The sequence below is a fragment of the Trachemys scripta genome, chromosome 5, assembly GCF_013100865.1.
Source record: "Trachemys scripta elegans isolate TJP31775 chromosome 5, CAS_Tse_1.0, whole genome shotgun sequence".
NCBI classification, from domain to species: domain Eukaryota; kingdom Metazoa; phylum Chordata; order Testudines; family Emydidae; genus Trachemys; species Trachemys scripta.
In genome coordinates, this window is record NC_048302.1 from 81,232,077 (window position 1) to 81,246,283 (window position 14,207).

At 39.1% G+C, this 14,207-nt stretch overlaps 1 protein-coding gene across 6 annotated transcripts in view; it reads right to left on the reverse strand.

Moving 5' to 3' along the window:
* FAT1 (FAT atypical cadherin 1) overlaps positions 1-14,207 on the reverse strand; it is a 166,145-nt gene that overhangs the window by 107,677 nt on the left and 44,261 nt on the right. For all 6 annotated transcript variants that reach the window (XM_034771806.1, XM_034771809.1, XM_034771808.1 and 3 more), the window contains exon 3: positions 3,465-3,779. In XM_034771806.1, coding sequence (XP_034627697.1) covers positions 3,465-3,779 — 315 coding nt within the window. The remainder of the gene's footprint in view (positions 1-3,464; positions 3,780-14,207) is intronic.

The following is a 14,207-nucleotide window of genomic DNA, read 5'->3' on the forward strand; positions in this document are numbered from 1 at the left end:
CACGCGAGCTGATTTTCAGTGGCACTCACACTGCCCGGGTCCTGGCCACCGGTCCAGGGGGCTCTGCATTTTAATTTAATTTTAAATGAAGCTTCTTAAACATTTTAAAAACCTTATTTACTTTACATACAACAATAGTTTAGTTATATATTACAGACTTATAGAAAGAGGCCTTCTAAAACGTTAAAATGTATTACTGGCATGCGAAGCATAGACTCATAGACTTTAAGGTCAGAAGGGACCATTATGATCATCTGGTCTGACCCCCTGCATGCTGCAGGCCGCAAGACCCTTCCCTGGACTCTGCCGTTGAAGTCCCCAATCCTGTGTTTTAGTGACTTCAATCGGCTGAGACCCTCCTGCTAGTGATCCCTGCCCCATGCTGCGGAGGAAGGCGAAAAACCTCCAGAGGCTCAGCCAATCTACCCTGGATGAAAATTCCTTCCCGACCCCAAATATGGCGATCAGTAATACCCCGAGCATATAGGCAAGAGTCTCTAGCCTGACCCTTGTTGGCCATTATGCTATTCATGTACCATTGCTTGGTTTTCCTCGGCTACTATGTTTTACCATTAAACCATTCCCTCCATAAACTTATCCAACTTAATCTTAAAACCAGACAGGTCCGTCGCCCCCACCGTTTCCCTCGGAAGGCCGTTCCAATATTTCACCCCTCTGACGGTCAGAAATCTTCGTCTAATTTCAAGCCTGAACTTCCCCCCGGCCAGTTTATATCCATTCGTTCTTGTGTCCACATTAGTACTAAGCTGGAATAATTCCTCTCCCTCCCTTGTATTAACCCCTCTGATATATTTGAAGATAGCAATCATATCCCCCCTCAGCCTTCGCTTTGTCAGACTAAACAACCCAAGCTCCTCTAATCTCTTTTCATACGACAGGTTTTCCATTCCTCTGATCATCTTAGTCGCCCTTCTCTGCACCCGTTCCAGTTTGAGTTCATCTTTTTTAAACATGGGAGACCAGAACTGCACACAGTACTCCAAATGAGGTCTCACCAGCGCCTTATACAACGGAAGCAGGACCTCCCTATCCCTACTAGATATACCTCGCCTAATACATCCCAAGACCGCGTTGGCTTTTTTCACCGCCACGTCACATTGTCGACTCATAGTCATCCTGCGGTCCACAAGGACCCCTAGGTCCTTCTCCTCTTCCGTTACTTCTAACCAATGCGTCCCCATCTTGTAACTAAAATTGTTATTATTCATCCCCAAGTGCATCACCTTACACTTTTCACTATTAAATTTCATCCTATTTCTGATACTCCAATTCACAAGCTCATTCAAGTCTCCCTGCAGAATATCCCTATCCTCCTCCGAGTTTGCAACTCCTCCCACCTTCGTATCATCCGCAAACTTTATCAGCCCACTCTTGCAATCGGTCCCGAGGTCAGTTATAAATAGATTAAATAAAATGGGTCCCAAAACCGAACCTTGAGGCACTCCACTAGTAACCTCCCTCCAACCCGACAATTCACCCTTTAATATGACCCGCTGCATTCTCCCCATTAACCAATTCCTTATCCACCTCTGGATTTTCATATCGATCCCCATGTTTTTCATTTTAACCAATAATTCCTCATGGGGTACTGTATCAAACGCTTTACTGAAATCCAGGTATATTAGGTCCACCGCATTTCCCTTATCTAATAAGTCCGTTACTTTCTCAAAGAAGGAGATCAGATTCGTTTGGCACGATCTGCCCTTCGTAAAACCATGCTGTAATTTATCGCATTTGCCATTAACCTCAAGGTCCTCAACTAGTTTCTCTTTCAGAATCTTCTCCAGCACCTTGCACACTACTGATGTTAAACTAACAGGCCTATAGTTACCCGGGTCACTTTTTTTCCCTTTCTTGAAAATAGGAACCACATTGGCTATTCTCCAGTCTAACGGGACCACCCCCGAGTTTACAGATTCATTAAATATAGTTGCTAATGGGCCTGCTATTTCCCGCGCCAATTCCTTCAATATTCTCGGATGAAGATCGCCGGTCCACCCAACTTAGTCCCATTAAGGCGTTCTAGTTTTGTTTCTACCTCGGATGCGGTAATCCCCCATCCTGTATGCCCCTCTGTAACGGTGCTAGTATCCCTAATACCTTCATTGGCCTCATTAAACACCGATGCAAAATATTCATTGAGATATTGCGCCATGCCTAGATTATCTTTAATCTCCTCTCCGGCTATAGTCTTCAGCGGTCCCACTTCTTCTTTCTTTGCTTTCTTCCTATTTATATGGCTGTAAAACCTCTTGCTATTGCTTTTAATTCCCCTTGCTAAGTCTGGCCTTAAATTAGAGTGAATAAATGAAGACTCGGCACACCACTTCTGAAAGGTTGCAGACCCCTGGACTAGCCTCTGTGTGAATGGGCAAGGGCAGTGGAGGGGGGGGGGGGTGAGGGAGATGCAGAATTACTTCCATTGTTCCCTAGACTTTGTGTGGTTGGAGCGTGAAACCACTCCTTGTACTAGCAATGCAAGCAATACTAACCTGCCCAGAGAGAGGGTGGCAGGGTGTGGGTGAAGACAAAGCACAGCTGTAGTAATATACCTCCCTGGATACCCAGGAGGCATTTCTAGTTGACTCAATCAGAAGTGCTTCCTGGGACTCCCACTGTAATATAGCAGCTGCACATACCTCCCACATAAAATGCAGAGCTGTGCCCTAAGCAATGATATATGCTTAAATTGAGAATCATTGACAAGTCTCGGCATTTGCACCACTTCCCGTACCTTTCGTAAAGACTAATGAAAAAAAATAGCATACATATTTTGAATGTTTTCTACAGTCATCCATAGGCAGATATTAATTGAGTAACCTTTACATTGTTTTAAGTAACATTTACTTTGTTTTAAATTCATTGTTCTGTTTCAGTTAAAACTGACAACATATTTAGCTTCCCATCTCTCCATTCTTACACACATTTCAGTACTTCTAACTTCAGCATCACTCCTTTCTTCTATTTATGCTTCTTTGTTAGAAACTGCAATATTTCTAGGTTTACCCCAAATGTTAGGCATAACACTGAAACAGAATTGTAACTGGTATATTTTGAGAATAAAAACATTCTCCAGTTTACCATTTTCAAATGATGTGCTAGATTATAAACTCTTTACACAAGTGAACAGTTACTGTTGTCCATATTGATTTCAGTGGGACTACTACGCTATTTGCCTATCAACATAAACCTTAAGTGGAAAAAATAAACACAACAACAACTTGAAAGAAAATTACAAGAGGGTCATATTATGCCCAACAAGTTTAAAAATCACTGAAATATCTGGTTCTCTCTGTAACTGTGTGATGTCAAAGTATGACTAGAACGTTATAATCAAAGAGCTACTCAATAGGTAAAAAATAATTATGTCCATTCCACTGCATTTACACAGGATAATAAATTAATTGATACACATGTCACATAAAACTATCATATATACATACCAGTTTTGGGGTTTATTGAAAAGAATCCCTGTGGGTTTCCACTTGTAATCTTGTAGGTCAACTTTTCACTAGAGCTGGAATCAGGATCAAATGCCTCAATCTGAATGACAGATACATCCTTAGGTGAATTCTCCATGACTTCTGGGTAATAAACAGGTTCTGTTGTCTGTGGAGCATTATCATTAACATCCCCAACTTCTATGTAGATTTCAATGAAGGAAGATAGAGGCACAACACCCTGGTCTGTTGCGTAAACAGTTAACCAGTAATGTGAGGTAGTCTCACGGTCCAGCAGATCAGCCGTTTCTATTACACCTGTTCAACAGGAGGAAAAAAAGCAACAATATTAAATGCCCCATAAAGTTGGGGGGGGGGAAGAATTATTAAAAGGGTCTGAATTTTTATACTTTATTGTTTCAATATTTATAAATCTATTTTCTTTTTAATCTCCCTTGAGAATTATCTGATTATTTAACATCATTCCTGAAATATTTCTGCCCAGAAGATATTAATTATGAGTTATTTGCAATCTTTGGGACTTGATTTACCCTCTTAATTCATCACTCCTGACAATGAAAATTTAACACTGTATTAAATTATCTAACTGATTTAGTACCAGGGTTTTGAACTATTTACCACCATTTAAATTAGTGAGAACCTATTTAAATTTGGTGGCATATACACTCATATGTGTCTGTGTGAATTATGTAAATGAATGTTTCTTAATGTGTATAAATACTTGAATCCACTTACACAACTTTTTTGAGAAATCTGAAAATAGAGAGATTTATGTTGCCCTTCTCAGCCTTAGCTACAGTGTTTGCCGTAACTTTGGCAAATCATAGTGTACCCCCAAAAAGAACTAAAATTCACTATTTCCAAAGAAAGAGTGGGAGCTACAGAATGAGCCAATCTTTCTTACATCATCCAGACTGTCTTCTCCAAGGTATTATTTTCTAGCTAGACCCAAAGAGGACCTGACATAAAAATACCTTAATATCTACAAAGAGAGGGACCAAAAAAAAAAGCAACAGTATATGATAATCATAAAAGGGGCATTGTGAAGGCCGGTCATTATTAATCATTATCATTATTGTTTATGTTACAGTAATGCATAAAGACATAATTGTGACTGGAGCCCAAATGAGCCAAAACAGTGACATGCCAGCTAGGTTTGGGATTGTGGACACATTTACATGATGTGCATGTAGTATTTTCTCCTATCCTGTGCCTATCTGTACAGCTCATGCATGCTGTCAGTAAAATGGGATCTAGGTAAATACACATTTATAAGTGTACCATCTGAAGCATGATTTTTGTAAGAATAGTACTGCTGTATTTCCCTTCCTTTAGATGCACTGTAAGCCCCCTCCCTTCACTAAACGTAATCAATGTTTGCTTTTTGTAGATGAGGGGAGGCATATTGCCCCTCACCAAAACAAAGAATGCTGTTTTAAGAGGTTTAAATATTGTTAAATTTATATCTTCAGATTGTGTATCTGAGGCCAAATTATGGTCCAAACATAACTGCCATTGAGGTCCCATTAGGAGTAGTATGAACATATCAGAGAACATAATTTGGCCCATGATGAAGATAATACAATTAACAATTTCTCAAACACTTAATTATGTCTTTGTACTTATAGGAAATTGCATGAGAGTCTGATGACAAAAACCCTGAATCCAAAATGATAGAGTTATTTCTGGAAAAGCTAGCGTCTAATATAAGAAAGAAAATTCAAGTAATCTTTTACTGATAAAGCAGAAATGCATATAATTTTAAACACAGTATTCAACATTTTAGAATCACCACCAGATGTCACTCTGGAAACTGGTTGTGTACAATGTAGCAAGCGGTAGGGCTGGGGTAAAGAGTAGGGAAAATGAGAGTTCTGTATATTAAAACAGAAATTGATATTCTGTATAGGATGGTCTTGAAAACAAAATAGATAATAGTGGCTATCTAGTTACATTTTTTTTTTTGCAGAGGAATCCACTAATACCAGCAAAGTACTGAAAAGATAAGGTATTGCTTTAAAATAAGTTGGTATTTTATATTATCCACTTTTCAACTTTGTATTTGTACTGTTTACCTATAATTTTCTTTCAAAAAACACAAATAATCATCATATGCAATCACTATATCTCTGTTAAGAAGTTGCCAATTAGCTGTGGTCTTCATCCTGCAATCATAATTTCTAAATATCAGAGAGAACATAAACAAATTCTTTTTAAGTGCATCTGTGATCTGTATTCCCCCACAAATTTCCAGGATCTACTTCTATTATTTACTCCTGGTATACTTTTTATGTCTTTTTACTTATTAAGAAGACTTACTTGAGAGTTAATGAACCAGATTAAGAATCCTGACTTCACTTTTAGCCCACAGCATTTCCATAGAAACCCCATGTGTTGAATGTGGCATGCAAGAGTTTCAGTTGTACAATCTGTGCAGGCTGTGCCCTTATTTATCCTGTGGCAACTTCGCAAAAGCTACATGCCCTACTAACCATAAGACTAGATTACATTAATTCCTTCCTAGCAGGGCTTCTCTGTCACTTGCAGCTTGTGTAGAATGCAGTGGCATGCTTATTTATTGGGTTGAACAACTATCACCATAGTATGCCCCCCCCTGCATTCTTAACACCAGCTATCTCAAAATAAAATGGCAGATTACTTTTTAAATGGCCGTGTGTGTTTTTGAAGCTCTCAGAAGGGTAGACTTTAACTTTAAGACAGACCTCCTCAAGGCACTCCCCCACCCCCTTTCACAAATTCCACCACTTCTCCTTAGTTATGGTGACTCCTAGCTACAGACAAAGTGTAGAAGTCTTGCTCCCTTGACATCTCTCTCCAACACCTGAAAACTTTAAATCAACTATTAAACAAGAAAAATGTTAATGTACAAAAACAAAAGAAACCTAGATTCAGAAGGGAACCATATAAAATAGGTTGCTAACTTTCTAACTGCAGAAAATCGAACATCCTTGCCCCACCCCTTCCCCGAGGCCCCGCCCCTTCCGCAAGGCCCCACCCCCGTTCACTCTATCCCCCTCCCTCTGTCACTCGCTCTCCCCCACCCTTGCTCACTCATTTTCACAGGACTTGGGCAGTGGGTTGGGGTGCAGGAGGGGGTTGGGGCACAGGCTATGGATGGCACTTATCTCAGGCAGCTCCCTGGAAGCAGCGACATGTTCCTCCGGCTGCTAGGCAAAGGGACAGCCATGGGGTTCCGCATGCTGTCCCCATAGCTCTCATTGGCCACAGATCCCAGCCAATGGGAGCTGCCGAGCCAGCGCTTGGCACAGGGGCAGCACACGGGGACTCCATGGTCATCCCTTCACCTAGGAGCCTGCCAGGAGCCTTGCTGTGCACCGGCAGTGCCGCCAACCAGCCTTGCTGTGCCGACAGTGCTGCCGACTAGAGTTTTAATGGCCCCGTCAGCAGGGCTGACCAGAGTTGCCAGGGTCCCTTTTCAACCGGATGTTCCAGTCAAAAATCAGACACCTGGCAACTCTAATATAAAAAGGATTATCAGGATAACAACTAGAAACATGACACTCCTGAAATTGTTAGTACATTTATTTTTAGTTTTATTTCAAATTCAGTCTGGGTCCATAAGATGATTTCTACAAACTCTTCACTATGACAAAGCTATGATTTTTGTGAAAATTTACAATGACAAACCTACAGTGCTACTGATTAATTAACCAGTGAACAACTCATCTAGCGCAGATGTCTACCCAACAGGATAGTGTTGGCTTTCAGAATTCTTGCAATTTTAACTTGCTCTAGGGTCACCTGCACTGTAAGTCTGCATTAGTGATTAGCATCCGGAAACATAAGCTACCTAAGCTGACAGTGAGAGTGAAATGAATCATTCTTCCATTTTTTCATGTTGGAACAAATCCCAAACTGTTGAACAAATATTTCTTGAATAGGACTGCTGTTTAAAAGTTTGAATCAGATTAAACAAGTGTGAAAGAATTTCATTCTATGGACCAGGTGAGGAAACAATAACACTGATACCTGTATTGGGACCTGAACTTAATGTTCAAAATAAAACATTACTTGATGTGAGATTCCTCAAATTTGCAAACAAAATATAGCAGAAATACAAACTTATCCACCTCCCTACATATTAGAACAGGTATCAGTGACAGGCACATTAGAGATAGATGCCTTATTAAAAATGGACACACATGCATTCTAAGAATTAAGTTAGTCTGACAATATTAAAAACGAAGGTACAAAAAGCCACTGCTTCAGTAAATGGTACATGCAAAAGGGGGCTGGAAGAAATGAGGCCAAGCAGCTTTCCCTCACCCTTTGCACACAGGTCAGCCACAATTTCTTTTGGAGCCAGACCAACTACTCCTGGTTAGTAGAGCTAAACTGTCGAAAGGGATATGGCAGGAGTGAGTGTTTGGGCATGACTCAGCTTTCCCCCTTATACCAGGCCAGCTCTGAGGAGTACATCTTTCAAAATGGGGCAGAGCTACTAATCCAATGTGCACTCTCCTGGAGGAATTCTGGCTGTGACAAGCCAGGGCTCCCCCTATAGAAATATACAACCCAAAATACATTCAATAGTTTAAAAATCACAGTCCGGTCTGTATCAGAAACTACACACAAAACCGCACCTTAAAATCTCTTACCAGACCCTCTCCTTCAGATCCGACCTTAAACATTTTAAATCACCAATAAAAAAATGACACTAATAGTCCCACCTTAAATCTCAAAGGACACTGGGCCACACAAAAACACCCAAAATTCAATACAATTTGCAATCTCTGCTCATGAAGTTACAGGCCTGGAACAGATCAGCTAAACCAGGATGAAGATGCTTTTCACAAGGATAACAATATTTTCTTCCCTATCACTGGTCCAGGACCAGTGTTCCCAAAAGTGTATTGGTCCTTAAAGGTCTTGTGCTGGTCTGCCAACTATTCCTCTTTGTAATCTTTACTATATTATTCTAGTAGTCCATCTCACACAGAGTTAGAGCAGACTAATGCTTTATGCTAGCTAGACTAATGCTTTATGCCATTTGAAAGCCAGCATTCTAAGCTTTCAGATAGAGTAAATCATTGGATTAGAGCTCCAGTGGTTTTCAAGAGAGCAGTCACAAAAATTATGTTTGACTTCAAATACTAAGAAAGAAAGAATCAGAAAGGTGTGATTTCTGGTACCTTGTGACCAGCCAAGGCCAGTAAATAAATGCTCTTTCCACTGGAATAGCTGTGGGTAGAGTTTCCATCTCTTCAGCAGTATGAAAAAAATATTTGTTTCTAGCTCTGGTGGTTTACAAGGTATCAGATCTTAAGATACATGAGATCTACATTTATCCCTCCATCTTCCATTGCTTTTTGGCATGGGTCCAAGAACAAATATAGCAAGTGCTGGACTTTAAACAAATGTAAATTTCAATTCCTGATTGTGCTACACTTGGCTCTAATCCATGCTGCAAGTCCATCACTTTAACAAGTGCTTAATTCACATAAATATAAAACATTCACCACCACATAGAGTTTGGGATATATATTTCTGATTTTTTTCCCTTAACACACCTCCAACTGACCTGCTCTCATGACAAAAGATGAAGATGCTGAAGGACGATTTTTTAGGGCTTTACTCCTAGACCAGTGAGAAGAAAACATACTTATGCGATGAATCTTATCCTAGACTGTAATCTGCAAAGGAACATCAGCACTGATATTTCCTTTTGGGGAAAAAAATTACTAACCTAGAGTTAAGAAAGTTCACTAGTGTTCTCCAATTAGAGCTGAGCATGGGGTCAAGTTCTTTCCTCATTTACACACTGTTGCAAATTTAGGGAACAATCTTGCTCCTACTGGAGCTAATGACTTCAGTAAGAGGCACCCAGTAAGAGCAGACGATCCTAAATGAATTAAATGGGATAGTACCAATCTGGAAGAATAAATTGCCCCAAGAGCACAATATTTGAGGAAATAGAATTGCAGGTTGAGAGGTACAACCCTCTTTTTTCTTCACCACCACGGCCACATGCTGCACGTTTTAGCCACTTCCCAATTTGGAGAATATCATGGATGATCTAGGGTACAAAAGCCAAAATTGACTTATTTAAAATGTAATACATCTCATTCTCAAAAAGAACTGTTGACAAAAATGTGAATTTCCATGGTCTTAATAGTATGTCTAATTTAAATTAAATAGCCCAAACCACTATGACCAAAGTCACTAATAAAGCAAGAATAAATGTATAAATCTAATGAAAGGCAGACAGTCTTATATACACCAATTCCAACCAATTAACAAATGCTCAAACTATAATACTCCCAATTCCCAGGGATGATCCTCCTTAAGTGTGCTTATCCATGAAAACTCTCATTAACAATATTAATGACTCTGTAATGGAAATCAAAACCTGCAATCATTTCTCAGCAAAGCATGAAAATGCAGTTTAGCAGAGCTTGCCCTGGGAATGACATTTGAAACAAACGAAAAGAAATCCCTGGCCTGGAACATGATGCTTGAAATCTGATTACAAACTTAATTAATCTAAGTTCTAATAAGCTTGGTAAATCAAAACCTTCCTCAGCCACTTTTAAAGCCTGTTACTGCTATGTGAAGTAACAGCAGTACTATTTTGAAAACTGCATGAATATATATTTTGATCAAATATGACCTTCAATAGACAGTCCAAATGAAGTATTAAAAATTAAATACATTAAATCTATTACAACCCAAGAGTCATGCTTTCCCTACTGCCACTAGTCTGTATTGACAGCAAAACAGTATGCTATCTTCTCCAATCTTTTAACTCATTAGTGAGACATAAAAGTACAAAAAATATTTAAGCTGTATACTACTCATTTTCAAGTAGAAAAAGAAAAAAATATCCAGAGAAGGCTTTAACTTAATGTTTATTGAAATTCACTCTCTCATCCAGTCCCTCCCTGCTATGTGAATGTATGCACAGCTGTATTTCTCCTATGCACAGTTGACAATATTTGAAAAATAGGTTCAAAATCAGCCTGTCGGCCCACGACCACCAGAAAACCGTGTGGCTATTCTGGTCAAATTTCTGGTTTGTTCTTTTTCTGGTGTTTGTTCTGTTGTTTTTAAGTATATGAATCACATAGAGACAGATTCTGATACTTATATTATGCTCATTAGTATTATGCTTCTTGAGTGATACTCATGGGACTGCTGTGGGGCATGAATAAGGCTATCAAAATTTCTCTGTTCATTATAAGGGCTTCAAAACAAATACAATTTTCAGGCTGTTCTTAAAACTCCACTCTTCTACAATGACAAAGGTCCAGAAAAAAAAAAAAAGAGAGAAAGAGAGATCCTCTAACATTTGCATCCTCTGCCTTTTATATTACATAATGACGTCACACTAATACATGATATAATGATGTTACAAGAATGATGTTTCAGTGCAAATTTATACACAAACAATGATGGCATAATCCCATTTTATATGGTTTCGTTAAACATCCTAGTATGATTTGGGTTTTCTTATGAATTCATCCCCTGCACGTGAACACAAGTACATACACCCACACAGTCTCACTTCTCTGATCCAAATAATCTGGAATTCTAGCTTCTGGTTTTGCCTTTCTGGTGCAGTTTGGAAGAAGTGTGGCCCCTACCACTACCAGATTAGATGGGAATGTTTGCTGGCCTGCTCCTCCTCTGCCTTGGCAAGACGTATTGCTCTCTCTCTCTCTCGTCACAAAATTCCCACTTTTGTCTCTTCTTGTGCCATTCCCCCTTTCCTAAACACCCTCAGCATGTCCCTGTGCAGTTTATGAGTTCCTCCTAAAGCATGATCTTTCCCTGTCCCTAACATTAAGGTTGCTGCTGCCACTCACAAAGATTGGCTAGGTGGGAGAAAGCTACTGATGCCCATTTACCACCTCCTCATCCTACGTGCCTCACTGAGCTGTAAGGTTACTAAGAAGACAGCAGCACCAGCAGGGTGAAGAAGTGAAAACCATCTGGAAAAGGAGGAGAGGCAGTGTCTGTCTGCTGTTGAGCAGTCTCGAGGCTTCAAGGAGAAACATCACAACTGTTTCCCCCTCAAGTAGGGACAGAGACAAAATCAGGAGAGTTGGCACGTGTGATTCTATGTGTTATGTGTCTTTTAGCGCCTCATACTCACTGTCAGACATGGTAAAGGAAAGCAAGGTAGATGGACAGAAGGCAAAATGTTTCATTTAATGTATTTACCTATATTTCTAACACACGGAGATAACACATTTTAGTCCAATATATTCTGTTCTTTACAGTGTGTAAAAATGTAAAATGAGTACTCCTGTCAAGTTATAGCCAATTCTGTGCTTCTGATCCTTTGAAAATTTGTAAATCTTCTAGAAGATTTGTTAGACTAGATTATGCCTGACTGCACCAAGGGTGGGTAAGAGAAAGGGCTGCGCTGAGCCACAGCCATGGACAGCCACAGTCTTGTATGCCAGAAGAAGTTCTATCTTTGGAAGGGAGTCTGAAACCATTTAACTTACAGAATTCCCAAAAGTGAAATTATTTCATGCCATCAATCTGGGGTGGTGCAACTCCCCACACCTCCCAATGTGAGGCATTCCTTATAAGGTACAATTGAGCCCTTTGTCTGCAGTTTTGCTAAAACAACATCCAAGAGTAATGTCAACAAAACTGCATATTATTTGTCCAGCCACAAAAAAAGCCCCACCACATGATCTTACTGGATCTTTAAACTAGGCAAAATGATTGCCCCTAAGCACTTAAGCTGTAATGTCCTGTCATGGAGACAAGGAACTATTCAGCACTTAAAATGTCAGTTGAAAAGACCAAAACCTCGGTCCTATGAACTCCTTGAAGCAATCTCCTGCTAAAGAAGGAATGGAATGAGATTCCTTTTGCTAAAGTAAAATGTTAGCTTGTCTACTGTATAAACAGGGCAGAGTGCCAAAAGAGGCACAGTCTAACTCTTAAAATGCTGAAGATCTGTGGTGGGCAATGTGAGTTTTTAAAAATGACATACACGCGGACTTAAATAATGTCTTGATAGCATAACCGAGCAAAAAAATGCTGGGCTTTCCCTTTCTTTACTTATATCATATATATACTTTGCACAGGTAGCATTATTTGATATTTTTCTGAAGAATAAGGAGCGATAGCCATGCAGAAAATATTTGCTCTTGAATGCTAAGCAGTTTAAGATTTATCATCAATAAAGCTGGATTACCCAGGTAAAACACCTATCAGATTTCTTAAATCTGATAAGAAATTGCCATTGTTTCAAAATATAACCTTTATTTGCAATTTCTGAATTACATGTGTACATGCTGTTTCGTCTGCTCTAGAAACTTCTAACTGGGCATAAATAGGGAGACTGGTAACTCAGTAACAGCCAGCCAATGTACTATCTTCTGCATAACTCATGCAAATTAGCTGTTTGCAAACTTATATGAAAAGTATGAATGTGCATAATTAAGAAATCAATTTAGTTTTAAGTATTTTCACTGATTTGTATAGTTTCTTGACACTTCAATGGTTCATTTATTTTATGTCTAAGCAAAGATGAACTTTACAATAACATAAAACATTTCTAATTTGCTAAATAATTCAATTGCTTTATCATTTTAAATGTATTCAAGTTGTTTGTATTTTAATGCTTTCAAAATCTATTTAAAAGCCTGATTAAAACGAATGTAACCCAACAATGCAGTGGGCTGTGTTTTTAGGGATTCTCTAATTTACCACAGCAGTCCTTAGATAATATTACCTCACCATCTTTCAGCATCTTATTTTTTCTTCAATTTTGATCATTTTTGGTCACATTTATGTTAAAATTAAATTTTATAATTAAATAAAATATACCCTACTTAATTTAATAAGTTTTCTATGAACTGGTCTTATGCAGAATTGCAAATTCAATATTCCTCCCTCAATTAGTTAGGAGAAGAAGGGTATTAAAATGCTTAAAGATTTCTTTCTTAGACTTTCCAATTTCTGCTTCAAAGAACTCTCAGAAAAATGTTTTGCTGGTGCAGCTAGGAATAAATAAAGCAAGGGAAGAGAAATAAGAGTATACTGAAATTACAATTTCTTCTTTAGCCTTAAATAAAGACATAGTAAACATACAAAGAAAATCAAATGATGTCAACAAAGATTTTTTAGTTACCGCTAAAGAGGATTCTTTAATATAGCTGTATATATTCATGCTAAGATCTACCTAAGCCAGTTACTAATATATATAATATAAATGGTTCAAATTCAGTCCTGATTTATACCTCAAAGAACTCCACTGAACTTAGTGGAAAAGAGTATAATTTGGTCTAGTGTCAACACATTAAGTAACTGTGATGTAAGTACACATTTTTCAAAGCTGTTAAATGTTGTAAACTGCTATATCAGTGGCCCCCAAACTTTTTCCTCGTGCATCCCCCCCCCCCCCCCCAGTAATGGAACCTGTCCGCCTTCCCCCTCTACCCCCACTTCTGCCCAGCATATATTTCTATAAACTTCCGCACAATCACATAACCAGCAACAGGGGTCAATTGGGGGAAGGCGCATTCCCGGAAGTACAGCTTGCCTGGGGATGGGAGCAGTAGCCAGGAGCAAAGCCAGGGCTGCAGAGCTGCTGCTGGGAGCAGAGCGCGGCTGGGTGGCACTCACTCTCTCCACTCTCCCCTCATACTGTATGAAAATGAGACTATTTCTGCATATTGTTACTATAATAGAAGAAACTCCCCTTAGTAGAAGAATTAT